We start from the raw sequence: 16,868 nt of genomic DNA, 5'->3' as shown, positions 1-16,868 counted from the left end.
ACCACTGCTTTCCCAGTCATCTACCAACAAGAGGGATGAGGTTTCGTGGACTCCTCTGTTTCCATCACTCCTATTCTACGTGATCATTTCTTTCTTCTTTTATTTCCATGCCCCCTCGCCTGTTTCATTAACGCCAACTCTTACTTCCCCTGTAGTCCTTATTGTTATTGTTTCTTTCTTATGTTCTCAGATTACGAACGAGTCAAACTGAAGGGTAAATAAGCTTTTTCTGATTATTGTTCGTCACTTACCAATCATATTTATAAAAGACTGTGACAGAGGCTGTTATTAAATACTGGCGGATTTTAAACAACCATAAACGCAGTTTATTTATATGGGGTTCGTTGAACTCTGCGGGGCTGCATTCATAAAGTATAGACCCGGGATAATGGATCTCATAACAACTTAAACATAATAATAATAATAAGTAATAAAATAATAATAATAAATAATAAAAATAATAATAAAAAATAATAAGTTATTTGTTATATTATAATCAATTTCAGAGTTCTGGCGAATAACTGGGCAAAAACCGATTCATCGCCACATTTAAGTGTACCGCATGAGAGAGTCTCGCCTGCCTGAAGTGGGGACTGACAGTCACTCCCTAAGTATACTTGACGATATCAGTCCCACGACTAACGTGCAAGTGTCAGCCACATTGCTGCCTGACCACACTTGTTCGGTTAGTGCACAGCATCTGAATTTATTAGTAAGTTTTAAAAATTGTATCCGCTGGAACCATTAAAATTTAGTGTAGACATCACCTAAATGCTAATTTAGCGTCAACAAACATATTTCTGAAATAAAAATATATGTTATTAACTTGAAAAATATGATTAACACCGAAACTGATTTTTCTGACTTAATATATGACTTCACTGATAAAAGAAGTATTTTTTGAGGTAGCTGAACATTTGTTTAGAGTTATCCATTGCTAAACAAATATATACAGTTTTAAATGATTCATACAATGCGGAATTTTGCTTTAATACCATTTCTTGGGCATAATCCATTGCAGTTTTGCACTGTCTGTCATGGAAACAATTCAAGAACGCAAAATGAAGAATTAAAGATGGAAACATAAACTCACAGAGAACAAGTCTAAGTACACTGGTCTAAAACAGATAATCCCGACGATGAACCTTATCAGATATTATGGACAACACTAACGAACAAAATAGGTTTCCTTTGACAAAAGTGTTGCGATGTTTCGGGAACTGGCATCTGTTCCCTTCATCAGGCACAAACATACTGATTTACGTTAATTTTTTCCATTACACACAATACAATATTTAAATTGCGAATGTGCGAGAAATTCTATTGAAAATAATAATAAAATAAACAAATATTGCAATGCCACCAATACTTGCCCGTAGTGTAACGTTCTATGAAATGAATATAAGCGTGTAGGCAGCACACGGTGCAAGGAAGGTCAGGTTGGCACACTGCCCCTGCACGTCCTGCAGCTGCCAATGGGCTGTTAATGTGTCGCCCGCGTGCCGCACGACAGGTGTGTGCTGCGGGTCGCGGACCCTCGCGCCTCAGGCGCCTGGTCCCACCCCGCGGAGGAGGGGGTGGGCGTGGCCTCGCCCCATGCTCCCACCCACCCCGGGACCAGGAGGTGACTTCACCCTCCTCCAGATTCACTAGCCTGCAACCAGGCAGGTTGTGACAGTGCCAATATGCAATAAGCCCAATGAAGTGCAGCTAAAGTTTTGTTTGATGCTGTAACATTATATTTAGCTGCCACACTGTATTAAGAGCGGCTGTTTGCAACTTCAAATTTTAAATGTGTGTACAAATATAGCCGGTTAATAATTGAATATAAACGTGTACCAAAGTGGTTTAAAGGGAAGACAGAAGACCTGAGAAAACTATTTAAGAAATAAATTAGAAGAACTACACTAACATGTGAACACTACTTACAATCAGGTGAACTCCTAGCATACGCTTGATGGAATTACATATAGGGAGTCAGAAGATAATTTGTCGTTAGGAATAGTCAGTGCCAAGAAACTTTAGCCTAGATCGAAGGCTTGTTACCAGAGTTACAAACTACTGGGATGAGACCGCGTCCTCGTGTTCAGCTGTGCCTGAACGTTGTTCATTGCCCTTGAAGATGGCTACAACAAAGCACGCCGAAACATCCAGCCAATAAGCAGGATTCATCCTATACTCACGCGTTGTATATTATCTCCCTGTAAGTCTTGCATTCGACATTCAATTCAAAAGCATCATTATCTCAAATCACTTACAATGCTGAAAGATAGATATTTAAATATTTCTGCAAGACGAACGCTGGCTTGTGTAACTTTTAAGCTCCAGTTTCAGCAAAACTAGTTTATTTTTACTTTGTTTGAGTTAACAAAAAGCTCTTGTACATTCATTTTGTAAAATACCGTAAAGATTGTTTTGAAATTAAGGCTTTTGCTAACTTGTCTCATGATGTTGCCCAAATTGCAACTTCCGTAATTATTTTACTTTGCTATCTGGCTTGCAAGTGACCCGAAATCTCTTCCTCTGCAAGGTGAGTTGAAAAATATGTGGGCCCAGGCTAACCTGACAGTAAATTGATCATCTAAACTATGGTATCTCTTAGGCCATGGTCGCACGGCACTTGAAACTTCAATTAGACGTGTTTATATTTACTTGGTGATTTTTTTAAATCCAAGCATGTTCCGTATGAAGCCAGTCTTTATTAAATAGGTTTTTGGGGATGGCTTCCAACGACATACCTTGCGTGGTGCATCTGAATGGTGGTTTCCTCGTAAGTATCATAATTTAATTTCTATAATTTCTATGTCATAAATAACACAACCGCAGGATGGTAAAAAAAAATATGAACATATATCGAATTCCAAAAAAAAATTATACTTAATTATCACAAACACATGCAATACGTGATATTAAGCATTAACACTTTTTTTCGTGTTTTACTGAGTAGAAACCGTAATTGGATATTTCGATTCTAAAGCTACCGTTTAAGTGAGTTCAGTCATCTATCTGTTTAACTGAAGTGCTAACACCAGTGGATTAGCCCTTCTATTAATTTCCTAGCAGTTCAGGCAGTGTCATAACATTTGTCGTTACACAATTTACGTTTACTAACATTTTAGCTAAATGTACGTTCAAAGTGATAATTGTGTATTTTACTTTGTTATTGCGTGCAAGTTTGTAGATATTTTTTAAACCACAGTTTTTTCGTAGTTATTATTGTATATGGTATAAACTAAACATAGCATTTCGTTTAAATTCATTATATTTTACTGTTGATCAAAGTTCAAAGTTTTGTTTTTCATTCAAAGAGATATTTTTTCTAGAGTTTAAAAATTTTTTGTTAGTGCGCACATCTAGTAAAATTATGTAATTCAAAAGATGACAGTTTTTACTTACCAGATGAAAAAAATTAGTAAACGGTTCTCTTTCAGTGTAAAACACGGTTGTGTGTCTCATTGGTGAAAAAAAAAATGTGCGTGTAACACAGGACACGTGATAGAAATGAAACTTCTTTGGCAATTCAAACCTCGACTCGTAAGTATATCATAAGGGGTAAACCGGCAGAGAGAGAGAAGGGAAATCGTTAAATAACCTAACAGTATGTGAATATAGTATGTTCTGGGACAGGGGAGAGGGGAGGGGGAGTCTGGGAGTCACGGCGGCCATCTTGGATTACGTCACTTCCGGAGTCCATATTGGATTTGACCTTAACCTTTGATCCCGGCGGCCATTTTGTTTTCTAGAACATTCCGCCATTTTTGTTTTATAGAACATTCCGCCATTTTGTTTTCTAGAACATTCTGCCATTTCGAGTTTCGTCCGCCATTTTGAAAATCTTTATTTATTATCCGATTTTAATGGAAAAAAATTAAATAATGAAAATTTTATAATAAAATTAAAAAATATTTATTATTAAAATTTTAATTAAAAACCCGCGCATCGAACACCCCACTACTCTACATTACGAATACACCATCTAGCACTCCACTCCTCTGTTACAATGACATCGTCATCGAACACCCCACTCATCCCTGTTATAATTTTTCGTTACACCGCATTCTTTAAAATAATCCAAGATGATCGCCGGAAATGACGTATTACAAGATGGCCGCCTGAAGTGGCGTAATCCTAGATGGCCGCCGTGACTCCCCGACTCCCCCTCTCCACACCCCTATCCCAGAACATACTATATTCATCTACTCCTAACCAAATTTTTAACTGATAATTACTGGTAAACTACTTAAAATATTTTAATTCCATCTTACACATTGATTATAAACAAGATAACACAGAGCGGGGATTTTTGGCATTCATGGATTTAATAATCCTAACTTTTTGTATTTATAAGAACTTTAATTGAAATAAAAATAAATTAATAAATATGAATTAAAAAATTTTTCTCACTTTTAAATAATTGTTCAAGATATCAATAATTATTGATCAATAAATAATAAATAATTACTATAAATATTACTCACTGTTGAAATACTTACACCATAAAGAAAACCTGTGCGTCTTACTGTTTCTTCGAACAATTCTGTTATTTGGAACACACCAAATCTCTGAACTAAATATGAATTCATAACAGGTAAAACTATTTATGAGGTAAATGCAGGGACTGTATCTACAACGCTATTTACGCTGTTGGCTGAACAAGAAGGAACGCAAACGCGCTGGTAGCAAATAAAAGATTCAAGCCACTCTCAGCTGACTGTATAGGATACCTATATATATTTTCTGAAAGAAGTGCATGCGCACACTCTATGCTTTATTCTTTCGTTCATCTATCTCTCTCGGTTATTTTTTGGGGGACGGGAGATGAATTATCACACAAATAGGGGAGTGAAACAAGCCCAGGAACGTATATAGCATAGAGCTCTATTTATACGTCTTTAGCCAAGTACCTTTTCTCTGTCCTTATCGCGACAGAAAAGTTTCACAAGAATGTTTCACGAAAACGTTGCATTAAAATTCGGCCTTGATATTTAACTCTCAACGCTTCCAAATAGGTTTCACTTCAAAAAGTAATGCAAATACTTCACTATTTTACTAAGTACATTTTAAACTCAAACCCAGTAAAATAATGGCGTAATTGACGTGCAGACACTACCAGGTGCTTAGCGGCAAGCAGCCTTCACGCATGACTCACTGAGGCGCGACAGCTTGAAGGCGTCCGCCGTGTTGATGACGTCCACATAGGCCTGCAGCTCGAAGCGGCGCGCCGTCACGTTCTGGTTGTGGGTCAGCATGGCGAACTTGAAGGCCGACTGTACCTCGTCCGTGCCCTGCTCGAAGATGGCCCCTGCGACACACGCCACCCGCCGCTCAGCGCTGCCCGACCGGCGATGTCTGATCATAGTCAGGGCACATGCATTGCCCTGGCCGGCCGACACAGGCAATCATCTAGTGGGAGATCATTACGTAAGTGGACATGCACACATTTCCAATACGGATGTTTTCCTGGCGTTTTGAAAATGTATGACATCCTGCGAAGTTTATACAAAGAAAAAAGGAACAACAAAACATAATATGCAACACTTAAAAATCATAAGAAAAATTTTTGTTTGAATGTGAGTCACTGCAAGGTTATTGTTTTGCTAACAAAAATTTTGTTTGACACATTATTAGATTATTGAAAATAACTTTCTTAGCGACTAAGATAGTAGTATCGATTTAAAAAAAATATTGTGTTACAATAAGAAATTATATTCACAAAAAGGATCCATTTTATAAATAAACCAAGCATATCGAAGGTAAAAACACTTATCTTAATATAATTTGTTTTATTTTATATTATTTAAGTTGAACAAAAAATTCGTTTTCACATTTGACCTTTGCCATAAAGAACGTGTTTTCAGGGCGAATGCTTGTACAGCGAAATATACGTGCCACTCCCCATAAAACAACACAAATGAGGGGAAATGCAGTAGTCTAGCATGGTGGGAGTCCGAGCTTTGGACACATTAGGCACAAGTAACACATCGACATAGTATATAACAAGACATAATGCAGTAAAAATAAAAGGTTTCTCACCTCTCACAAGCACACGCTCACAAGTCTCGTACACTGGATAATGGATTATGGATGTAAAATTACATTCCAAGTATAAAGGTGCGATGTGTGTTGAAGGCTCATTCCCCTAACGCCCCCGTCCCCCTCCTTTATTTTATTCTGGAGATATCATCACTGGGGCGCAGGGCACCTAGCAAGGGATTAGTTTGTTAAAGTAGGGCGGAGTGATTAACTTTTCATCAATTACTGTGATTGCCTCGTTTTTGTAGAACTATGTGTGGTAGTTTAAGGTTTTCCACACTTCTTGCTAAACAAATAAATTATCATAATATTCCACCTCTATAAAACTGACTCCAAAGAAAATTTTAGATTCATTTCACCTTTTGTTACTTGTTAATTCAACATATCTTTCTAATTTCATATTGAAAATGTCCTCAAGAAACGATTACCCCCTCATAGACTAGATTTTTAAAAACTAACACGATGCACCTGTCACTGGCTCTTAGTTTAGTTCACGCAACCTGATAAGTCTTCAGCTAATAATTAACATTAAACAACACAGCGTCGTTCTTGTGAATTACTCATTTACGTCGACTAATAGTGCGAATTTTGTGTGCTTCTTTGTCTAGCATCCATACGATTTCTCGTTTATTACAAAAATGTTATTTACGTCCTGCAGCATATTACAAATTTTTCCAAATATGTTAATGCTTGCTGTCATTTGTGGGGATAATTCCTAAAGAAAAGATTTATCTACTTGTTAGGCATCCAAGAACTTTATAAGTTTCAGTATTATTTATTTCGTTACTGACTATTGCAGGTACAAAAAAATCACCTCAACTTTACCGGGGCTAACGAAAACATAGCTTATTGCCTATGAATAACAACATCATGTCGGAAATATTCAATCCTGTCCAAGAGAAAGTCTCATCAGTTGGAGTACTTTTCCGCAGAACGTTGTCACGGTGACTCACTAACTGACGTGACACGTGCCCCCCCCCCCCCCCCTTCACTAAGATCCAGAGCCTAAACTGGAAAAGGGGGGGGGGGGGGGTGAGCGCACCTCACGACCGCTGTCCGGCTGACGGAGATGTGGCTCCTGAGGCGGGAAGCTGCGCGCAGATCAATACAGGCAGGGTCGGCACCTCGCGGCCCGCGACCCTCCTCCCTTCCCACAGCGTTACGTTCTCTGAGAGTAACTATAGTCTCTCTCACTCTTAGACTGCAGTAAAGAGTAGATGGTACCCACTGTTTCCACATTCTTACTACCCAGCTTGTCACCATCAACATTATTATTTCCTATACTATCGATCATTGTAATGAGTTTTAGTATATTTTAAATTTTACTAATTTTTTTATTTTTAAAACCAGATAATGATTCTTTTTGATAGTCATTTCAGTTTCATAGGTACATTATAAAGAAAAAGAAATTAATTCCAAACAACGATTATTATTTTACTGTCGATCACTATTAATAACAATGCATGCCATGATTTATTTTATATAATCAAACAGAGCTCTTTTTTAAAATTGAAAGATATTAGAAATATTGATAAAAATGTTTAAAACCGTGATGGCGTTTCTTCTGATAAATTTTCTTAAACGAGATAATTGAATATTATCAGATGATGATCTAGGTAAAAATTAATTTCCAAAAATTTCATTTCTAATTTTACTCTTAATAATACAATTTTTCTTTAGTACATTTAAAAACCTTTTGTTTTTTACTTAATAGTATTGTTTTAAAATCTTTTCATCTGGCAAAAGAGCACTCTGAAAAGGAAAGCGTTAATAGCAGATATTGTGTATTTAAAAGAGAGAGTAAATGCCCATTAAAGTTCCCAAGGATGAGACGCGCTGTAGACCTGCTCATTAATAGCTAGTCCCGCTCATTTGGAATCCCTCCTCCCCGTGTCCGCCTCCACCCATTGAGATACAACCACAACAACATAATCTACACGGTGCATTATTTAAGGGGCCCGCCCAGCCAGGGGTGTGTCTGTGTTAGTGGGGCGGGGTGATAAGCGTGGTGCGAGATCTCTTCTGGACTGGCGCGCAGTCGTCTCGTCGTGAATAGGGCAACTATGAAATTTGAGCAGTGACCGTAACATTTTATGGCGGAGAAATGAAGATAAAAATGTAATGTAAGTCTCTTAAGTGCTTTCCGGTTTCTTTACCGGTTGCATCATGCATAAAAATTACTCTGAGAACACGCGGTTTTAGTCAATTTAACTCTTCTAAAAATGCCGTTAAAAATGGGTGCGTGGAGTCCACGTGCGACATAAGTGAAACATCTTGCTTATTACATTATTAGATATGGGAAACATAATTTATTGAGGTCGCAGATCAAAAAATATATATGCATTAGGCGTGCGCTATATTATGCTACTGTGCAAGTTTGCAAGTGTGAAAGTATGCAAGTTTGCAAGGGTAAAGTATGCAAGTGTGCAAGTATGAACGTGTGGAAGGATGCACGTGTTCAAGTGTGCAAGTATGTAAAAGCATTCAATTGTGCAAGTATGCAGCGTAATTTCTATCTCTCCCCTGCCGTCTCCTCTTTTTTACCGGTTCCTTCACCACGTACTTACCTAACTGTACCCCTCATGCGATCGAAATTTTCGTAACGCTCGAAAATTGTAGGCCCCTCAGCAAAGTTTCACTTCAAAACCTTAATCCTAAAACAAAAATACTTATCCACCCTCAGCGAATACTTAAATTAATTTTTTTTTTGGAACCAGGCCTTACTCGGATACGTTGAGTGGTTTACAAATCACGCGTGGTGTTATCTGAAGCTCTGCGCACCGTGTGCGTGCCCGGGTAGGCGTGGCCCTCCAGGGGCAGTTGCCGGCCCATGAAGGCGCCAGCGCAATGAAGACCACGACAGCGGCCAGGGGTAACTGCCGAGAGGACAGCAGGCAGTCCAGGGGGATGGGGCCTCGCAGGACGATGTACCGACAGCCACCGTTGCGCTTCGTGTTCGAGCTTCTCAAGCTAACACTCGTGACTGCGGCACGATTACACAGACAACTAATGTGTTGGTACGGACCTGGAAGTATTTGGCGGCGTTCCGATTTCAAAGGAAAGCAAGCTGTATCTGGCACACGGTATCTGGCTTCAGTGCCCACTACTTCACCGGCTACCGTTAAGACACAGCACTTCTCGTGTAGCTACTCAGCTGATCTTGACGTGGACTGTAAAAAGTTGGAAATGTTCAGTACTACCGCAGCGACCGCTAGGGGCAGCGACTTCACTTTTTTATACGCCAGTATAAAAAATAAAAGAAGCCACGTCTTTTGTAGTTTTTCAAAATGAGTTCACTGGAGAATGAGGAAAGCTTACCCAAGGCGAACAAAAGGAGCGCCGAAATAATCACCCTTAACTACCGACACTGACAAAGGTAACAAGGTATCCGTGCTTACACAGCCGACTGGTCACCATTGTTCCGATACGCCCTCGCCGCATTGAACCTCCACTCACTGGGCTTGGGTGTCCACACTCGAGAGTTGGGTCTCATTACGTAGATAAATAATGAACACGGAAGACCAGTCCGCTGATTTGCCTGGTGGGTTTGACGAGGAAACACGCCTCCCTTCCCGAAACGTCGCAACCGTTTCCTCAAAAGCGGCCTGATGTGTTCACCTGAGCTGACTTCTTTTATAGTTGTGACATTCTGAGCTGTTATTTTTCTTTCTGCCTTCCTTGTTTTCCCTCGTTATCTCTCTTTCAGTTTCTCTCCGTGTTGGTATGTTTTCTTTATACTGACCTTGAATTCCACTCCTGTTTTCTATTGTTTGAATTGGCTTGTTTTCTGTATTTTGTCCGTTTCTAGAATATTTTTTGTCATTCCAGTTTTTCTGTAGTTAAATAATTTTTCAGTTTCGTGTGTATATAGCTTCTCATCTCCACCTCGATCATTCAAAGTACACTAATGTTCGTCTTCGAAAGGTAGACAGTTATCGCCGTAGATTGTGGACTGTTTAACGCCCTAGTGCTGGGAGACCGAGACGCGCTGTACATACATGAGCGGGCACGAGGAAACCAGAGACAGCCTGCAGGAGGGCAAGGCCGAGGGCCCTGGCTCCATAAGCCTCACCGATACCTGGCTGCCGGGCGCGCGCTCGCCCTTACAGCCGCAATTCAGCAGTGTGCCCACGCATTTCGTCAATGTTCTATTTCACCACCTGCGAGACGTCAATTACGGGCTTTAGATCGCAAAGTTATGAGGAGTGTGATCCCGCCTCTATTTGTTTGCGACTCTATGGCTTCAAAATTATTCATTTAATTCTTGTTAATATTTGCTTAACTGTATAAAGCCTTTTCTATATTGTTTATTTTTTCAGTTCCTGTTTAATTTACTTGTTCAAAGTTTTGGGAAACTATTTTATTTTGGTTACACATTTGCTTTATACACGTGTTGTTTTCTCTGTTAATGGTCGTGATCAAAGTATGCATGTACTATACTTTTTTATTGACTAATATGGACTATAATTTCAGTGTACGAGAATGTAAGTGTAATCAGGTGTACCAAAACTGGAAGTTAATTCTTTAAGGCTAAACAGTATTAAAGGAATATTTAAACTCAATTTAGAATCTTTAGATTGTTTGAAATAACTTTCGAGAAAAAGTGTAAGGAAAGGCGAATTGTCTTAACTTATCCATCTATAAATACTTTGAAATAAAAATAAATATCAGTTTATTATCTGATATTGTTATATATGTTTGTATCGTAATTCAAAAATTGTATCAATAAGTAATTACACTGCATTAAGTAATTACGTAGTTAAAATAGGAAGATTAATATCCTTTTATAATGGGAAATACGTGAGGTCTTGTGTTTACCTCGGTTGCCGAAAGGGGATTTTGTTACTTCTATTTAAAATAGTGTGTATTGTCGTGTGCAGTATGTGTTTCAGTTGCTGCTTGTCGAAGTAAGTGTGTTCCAGTCAGCAAACAATGGGTAAGCGCAGGATCTGGAACCGAACCTGCGACCTAAGGCTTAAAGCTGAGTCTGTCAGCGCTCCGACCTTCCGTGAGATGAGCTTTAGCGGCCTGCCTTGCTGGTGATGACGTAGCAAGCCGCCTGCTAGGCCTGGGAAGCCCTCCTACCCCCTCTACACACACACACACACACCACCTGAGCACTCCCAGAGGTCACCAGCACATAACTCAGTGGCAGGAAGAACATTAGCATCCCCTCCCATCGTCACCATCTCCGAGAGTTAAATACCTGCTCCGCCGCCAGGAGCGCTTCCTTCTCCCCGGCACGTGGCCACTTGTGACCTCTTCGGGAGGAACCGATGCGCTTTTGTTTGCTTTTGTCTGCTGCTGACTGGTTATAGTTGGTATAAAATACCTACTAATATTGTAGAAGTTTAATTCACCCAAAAAAGCAATATGGCTATGACTATACATATATAAACCAAGCACTGGCTTTAAATTTGAAAAACCTTTTAAGCAAAGACCTTGCAAACAATATTATTTAAACTTGGCTTCAACTTGATAATAGGATGCGTATTCTATTAATTCCAGAGAATTGGCCAAGCCAAATTCAAACAATGATTCACCTAATGGTGCAACAGCCTCTTTCTTAATCTCCACCTCCTAGTTCACTATTTCACAAACTTTTTAAACAAAACTAACCAATTACAAGAGTTCAGATACAATTTAAGCATTGCGCCTTACAAGCTACCAACCAATCAGGTTGCTTCTCTTACCTAGAGGCTGATAAGCTTTAAAACCAAAGGTGGTATATACTTTCGTATCCGATATAAAAATTACTGCAAATTTTTTACAATAATGCCAATATAGTTGATAAAATACAAAGATAGTAATTTCCAAAACATCACACTAAATTAGTATGCATATATATAAAGTTCCAAAATGATTTTACATAAGACTGTAGTATGGAAACGAATTCCTTTCCTCTGTGCTGGGGGAAATAAATATAAAAATAACAAATTTTTAGAAAGTATCTGTACAAGAGTAATAGTACATAATAATGGAAAGATATTCAGGGAACGGTTTACAAATAACTTTAACTAAAGAAGTAATTGGGACACCGCAAAGCATAAATACCCGGGTAAGAATATCCGAACCCAGTAGTAATGCGAACATTATTTTTGTAGCGATACAGTGGTTTCATGTAAATGTATAAATTTACAAATATCTTGTAATTTTAAATGATAATTTTAGTTACATTTACAAAAAAAATACAGTGTGGCAATTTTATTCCAAGCGGATATTATGTTGATAGAGAGGGGGGGCGGGGGGTTGTTGTGGGAGTTACTTGTGCATTAGAACGAGTGGGTGTTAAGGCCCGTCTGCAACATTCCGAGCCTGTGGGCGGTCCGTGCTCTTGTCCTAGTGTGAATGACGTCACACTGTCACCGCCCTGTCTGCAATTGTGATGTCAGAATATACCGATTTCTAAAGTGGTAACGAGAGCGCAGTAAATATTGAGCGCTAAATTAAGCATTTTATTTCTTTTTTGTTTTCATGCATTGTAAATAAGTATTTAAGTTTAAAATATTCATTTAACCTGTGAAAATTGTGAGAGTTCAAAAATATTTACTTGTTTGTTAAGTAAAATAGAATGAAAATAATGACTTATAATCACACAGCCAAAAGTGAATTCGTGAGTACGGCCTTCTGGTTTTTGGCGATAATATTTCTGTTTTTCAGAAGCCAAAGAAAGACACACAAGAAGGTTGAAGTTTAAGGGCACTTTTTTTTAAAAACAGCAAGTTGAAACCGCCAATATCATGAGTGTTCTTATTCTATGCTACAACAGGACACATATCGGAACAAGAAGTTCAACTTGGCCGATGTATCCGGACCAGGGAGGTTCGGACCATTGTCCACACCATCTATGACGTCAGAGGGTCACGTGGACCTATCATTTATCTGTGTTCGTTGTTCTCAATTTGGGAAATTGCTTTTGTAGACAGGCCTTAACACGCCTACAGCTTGTCCCTCGTCCCTTGTCGAGCAGATGTAGTCCCCGCCTCCACCGCGTCAAGAGCCGTGATTGGTGGCCGCGTCTCACCTCGCCTACTCGAGCCAACTGTAGAGCATGGCAGTTTGGAAGCTCTCTACTATATGCTCGTCAATTAAAAGAAGACCAAATATCGGAAAATAAGTTCCTATGTTTAATGACACTGTAGTAGTCATAAGGTGCACCGGTAGGCGTAATGACATATTTACGTAACAACATATTTTCAAGTCAGACAGCTGCCTTGCCTAGATTCCTTGCCCGAAGTGAAGATAATAAAATTTTATTTTAATGGTAACTTAAAATAAATATTATTTTATTTTTTAGGTTATTACAAATATTTTATTTAATAGGCCTCGGCAGATTCAAACTAGTGGCACCGAAATTGATGGCGTATGTGTGTTTTCATTATTTTATATTATTTTTAAAGAATTTTTTTTAATTATTTAGGTAAAAACGCGATTGAGGTGTCGAATTTCACTCGTGTCAGATTTCTGTCAAAGTCAGGGTCAAAGTTCAAGGTCATAAGCTCAAAGGTTTGAATTTGATTTTTTAAAGAATTTTTTTTTGCATCTTTTAAAATTTTTCAAGCCACCAGATTTTTAAATTTTTGGTGTAAAGGTTTCCTTCTAAATTGTATAATTTTAATTTTTAAAAAAAAAATTTAAAAAGTTTTTTTACAATTTATTTTTGTAATTATATCTAGAATTTATCAGAAAACTTCGGCTTTCTTATTTTAAGAATAAATTGATTTTATTAAGGTATTATGTATTTAAATAAAATAATAATAAGAAATATTTAAGCTAAAATTACATTTTTTCATCGTCAAAAGACCTTAAAATATTAAAAAATATAATATATATATTAAAAAATTACTTCTTAATATATTAATTTATTTGATCGATTAGGGTATTCTGTTTAATCCTATGCTAATGCAAAATATATATTTTGCTAAAAAAAAAACTTACCCTCAAATAAAAACAATTCTTGTAATATATTGAATATCTATGATTTTTTTTTTTTTTTTTCGAATTATTTGGTTGATAATTGCGATTCTCAAGATGTTGGACAAGATGACGGATACTACGATAGCGGTGTTGCGCTCTGGTGGTTAAAATAATACCAAAATGTCGGTAGTTCACTCTAGCAGACAACAAGAGAATCGAACATACGGTATCTAATATGGATGCTATGACGTCACAAAGGTAGAAGAAGTGTATGCCTTGGTAGTAGTAGTTTCCTTGTGTATTTTATAGAGGAAGGATGTAATTTTTTATTAAATTGCTTTAGTCGGGTTCGAACTGAGACACGAAAGTCTGTGACGTAAGTATTTTATTTTAATAATTTTGTATTTTTTTAAATCCAATGTGGTGACAAAGCTAATGTTGGGAGCTAGTTGTAGGAAAATTAAGCTACCTTAAGTGAAACTAAGCCACTTTAATAAAAACTATCCCGTATTAAGAAATTTTTAACTTTTTAATTTTTTAAAATTTTTTATTAGGAAATTTTTTTCTAAAATCCAAAATTTTCCCACGAAAATGGGAACATTTGGAGTACTTCTGACTAAATTTGAGTCGATTTTAGCGAATATTGGATCAAATTAGGCAATTATTTAGCCAATTTTGAATGTCAATGTTAAGGTCATCGAGGATGGCGGCCGCAACGTGACAGTCCGGAATGGCGGCCGACAACCTCCAATCCTCAACCTGTTCCCTGGCGCAGGACCAACCATTTTACACAACTGCTGAGACATCGGAATTTTTAATTAAAGCGTGCTCGATCTGTTCGCAGCAGCGCTAGCGCCCCCGAGTGTGCTCTTTCAAACGCACCCTCCGCTCTAAGTACAGACCATTCCACCTACACTCTCCCGTCGGACAGCCCGGCCAACCTACACTTCTACTCGACGTCCCTTTGTTCGAGCAAATGTCGACCTTTGGCCGGCATTTACCTGCCACTGAATTTTTTTTTCGCGAAGGTATTTTATGTCTAGTGGTAATTCAAAACATTGTATGGATTCTAAGTGGTTGGTTTGATTTTTATTTCACATGAATTAAAGCCAACCGCCATAAAAGTCATTTTGTTCTGAATGGTTTTGTCAAGAAAAGAAAAAAAAGTTTCAATATGACAGGTGTGTGAAAACATTATTTGAATCTAGCTTGCCCTGGGATTCATTTGCGAACTTCCTGTAGTTTAACACACAATAAAATATTAGCGTAAGTGCTGATTACATGCAGGTGATGCGTTATACATATTTAAAACACTGGCACGAGAGGGTAGCAATTGCAACTAGGCCTGAGAGTATTTGGTATGGCCTGGCCCGCCCAACTCACAAAACCATTAATTGACACCATAACGGTGTAGCCTCAATAATACAGCACAGTTAAGGTCAAAGTGTGCGAGTGCTTGAAACAGCGACTTTATTCCCCGCTGAGTGGCGTCATGGTGAGCAGGTCCAAGCAATCAAAGCACGTCGTGTTGCCAGCGGCTAGCAACCAATCGTTTTAATGAAAGCGGAAAACTACATAAAGCAACGCTTGCGCAGCTGCGCTAACAGCATTACGAAAATCACTTTAGTTAGCCGTGATTGCGCTTCAGAGTGATTGCTCTCCTCTCGGCGAGGAACAGAAGAGCATCGCCCGGCAGCCCGGCGACGGTGCTGACGCTGTTTCGCTCGCCCGCCGCTGTGGGCGCTCCTCCCTGCCAGTTTCGACAGGAAATTTGTTAAGAAAATCCTCCCAGTGTAGTTACTTGAGGCAAACTGAAAATAACGTTTTTTTTTGTGGTTGGTGAATGCTTATTAATCGTTAACCGTGAGTCGTTCTCAAAGTTCCTGGAGTATTACTATAATTTGCATAGTTATTTTTCAACCTCATTCTCCTCATTATAGAATTGAGGAGTTCTCAAAACGTTGACTAAAATTTGGAACAGGCTTCAAGACAAAGAAACGAAACAGAAGTACTGCATTATTAAAGGTTAAATAGGACGTTAGATGACAAGGAAAACATTGCTATGATTGTGCGATGCCCAAGGTAGTATATGTGCACTTTAATAAATTCCGGCATCTTATATGCTGACACTTAAAGTTCGGCACAGTTGTACTCAAAGTGTCTTCATCCTATGTGGACATCAGCAGTAAAGTATTGCCAAAATTAGAGAAGAGAAAATTTTATAATTGCATGTATTATCAATATATTATTAAATTTGTGGATTTGTTTTAGCACTTGAGATGATATTAAGAGTAGAATCCCATCTACGAGCCACCAGCCAGTGGCGCTCTCTGCTATGGCACACCCGTCAGACGTGTCGGCAGTGCGAATAACACCGTTTGCTCTGGCTAGTGAGCCAATGTTGTTTGCATCATTCATCATTGAAACATTTTCATTTATACAATTTTAAAATATGTATTTTTAATATTTATTTTTTATTTGTTTGCCTAAACCATTCATCCGATTTGACGAAACTTTGCACACTTTACTTTTGAAACACGTGGAAGTTCACTGTCTAGGTGAAATAACATACAATAGGTGGCACGCGAGTCTTATCCATGAAGGTATGTCTGTGGAGTGGGTGTCTTTCCTGGAGTTTAAGGCCCGAATTCAGAGTTGACCTTCGTAAGCACATCCAACTCTCATTCATCTGGCAAACTCTCCACCTCTCATACTACAAAAACGCCTTTCGAATGACTGCCAGCTGAAAGCTTGTTCCCATCCACTTTCAGTGAAGATCTGGCAACATGGCACAAAAATTTTCTTAGATCAAGTACTTGGAGTGTGTGTGGAAAAGCGCCCTATTTCATTTCGATTGTCTTTTGTTTGCTCTCCCGCTGAAAATAATATTTTGTTTGGATTGGACACGAGGTTAGGGT

The 16,868-nt window shown here is 38.4% G+C and overlaps 1 protein-coding gene across 1 annotated transcript in view; it reads right to left on the bottom strand.

Moving 5' to 3' along the window:
- LOC134529297 (glutamate receptor 1-like) overlaps positions 1 to 16,868 on the bottom strand; it is a 224,119-nt gene that overhangs the window by 166,042 nt on the left and 41,209 nt on the right. The window contains exon 2 of the mRNA XM_063363208.1: positions 5,150 to 5,302. Coding sequence (XP_063219278.1) covers positions 5,150 to 5,302 — 153 coding nt within the window. The remainder of the gene's footprint in view (positions 1 to 5,149; positions 5,303 to 16,868) is intronic.

The sequence above is a fragment of the Bacillus rossius genome, chromosome 1 (assembly GCF_032445375.1).
Source record: "Bacillus rossius redtenbacheri isolate Brsri chromosome 1, Brsri_v3, whole genome shotgun sequence".
Taxonomy (NCBI): domain Eukaryota; kingdom Metazoa; phylum Arthropoda; class Insecta; order Phasmatodea; family Bacillidae; genus Bacillus; species Bacillus rossius.
Note: the sequence above shows the minus strand (reverse complement) of the source record. Positions and strands in the feature narration are given on the sequence as shown.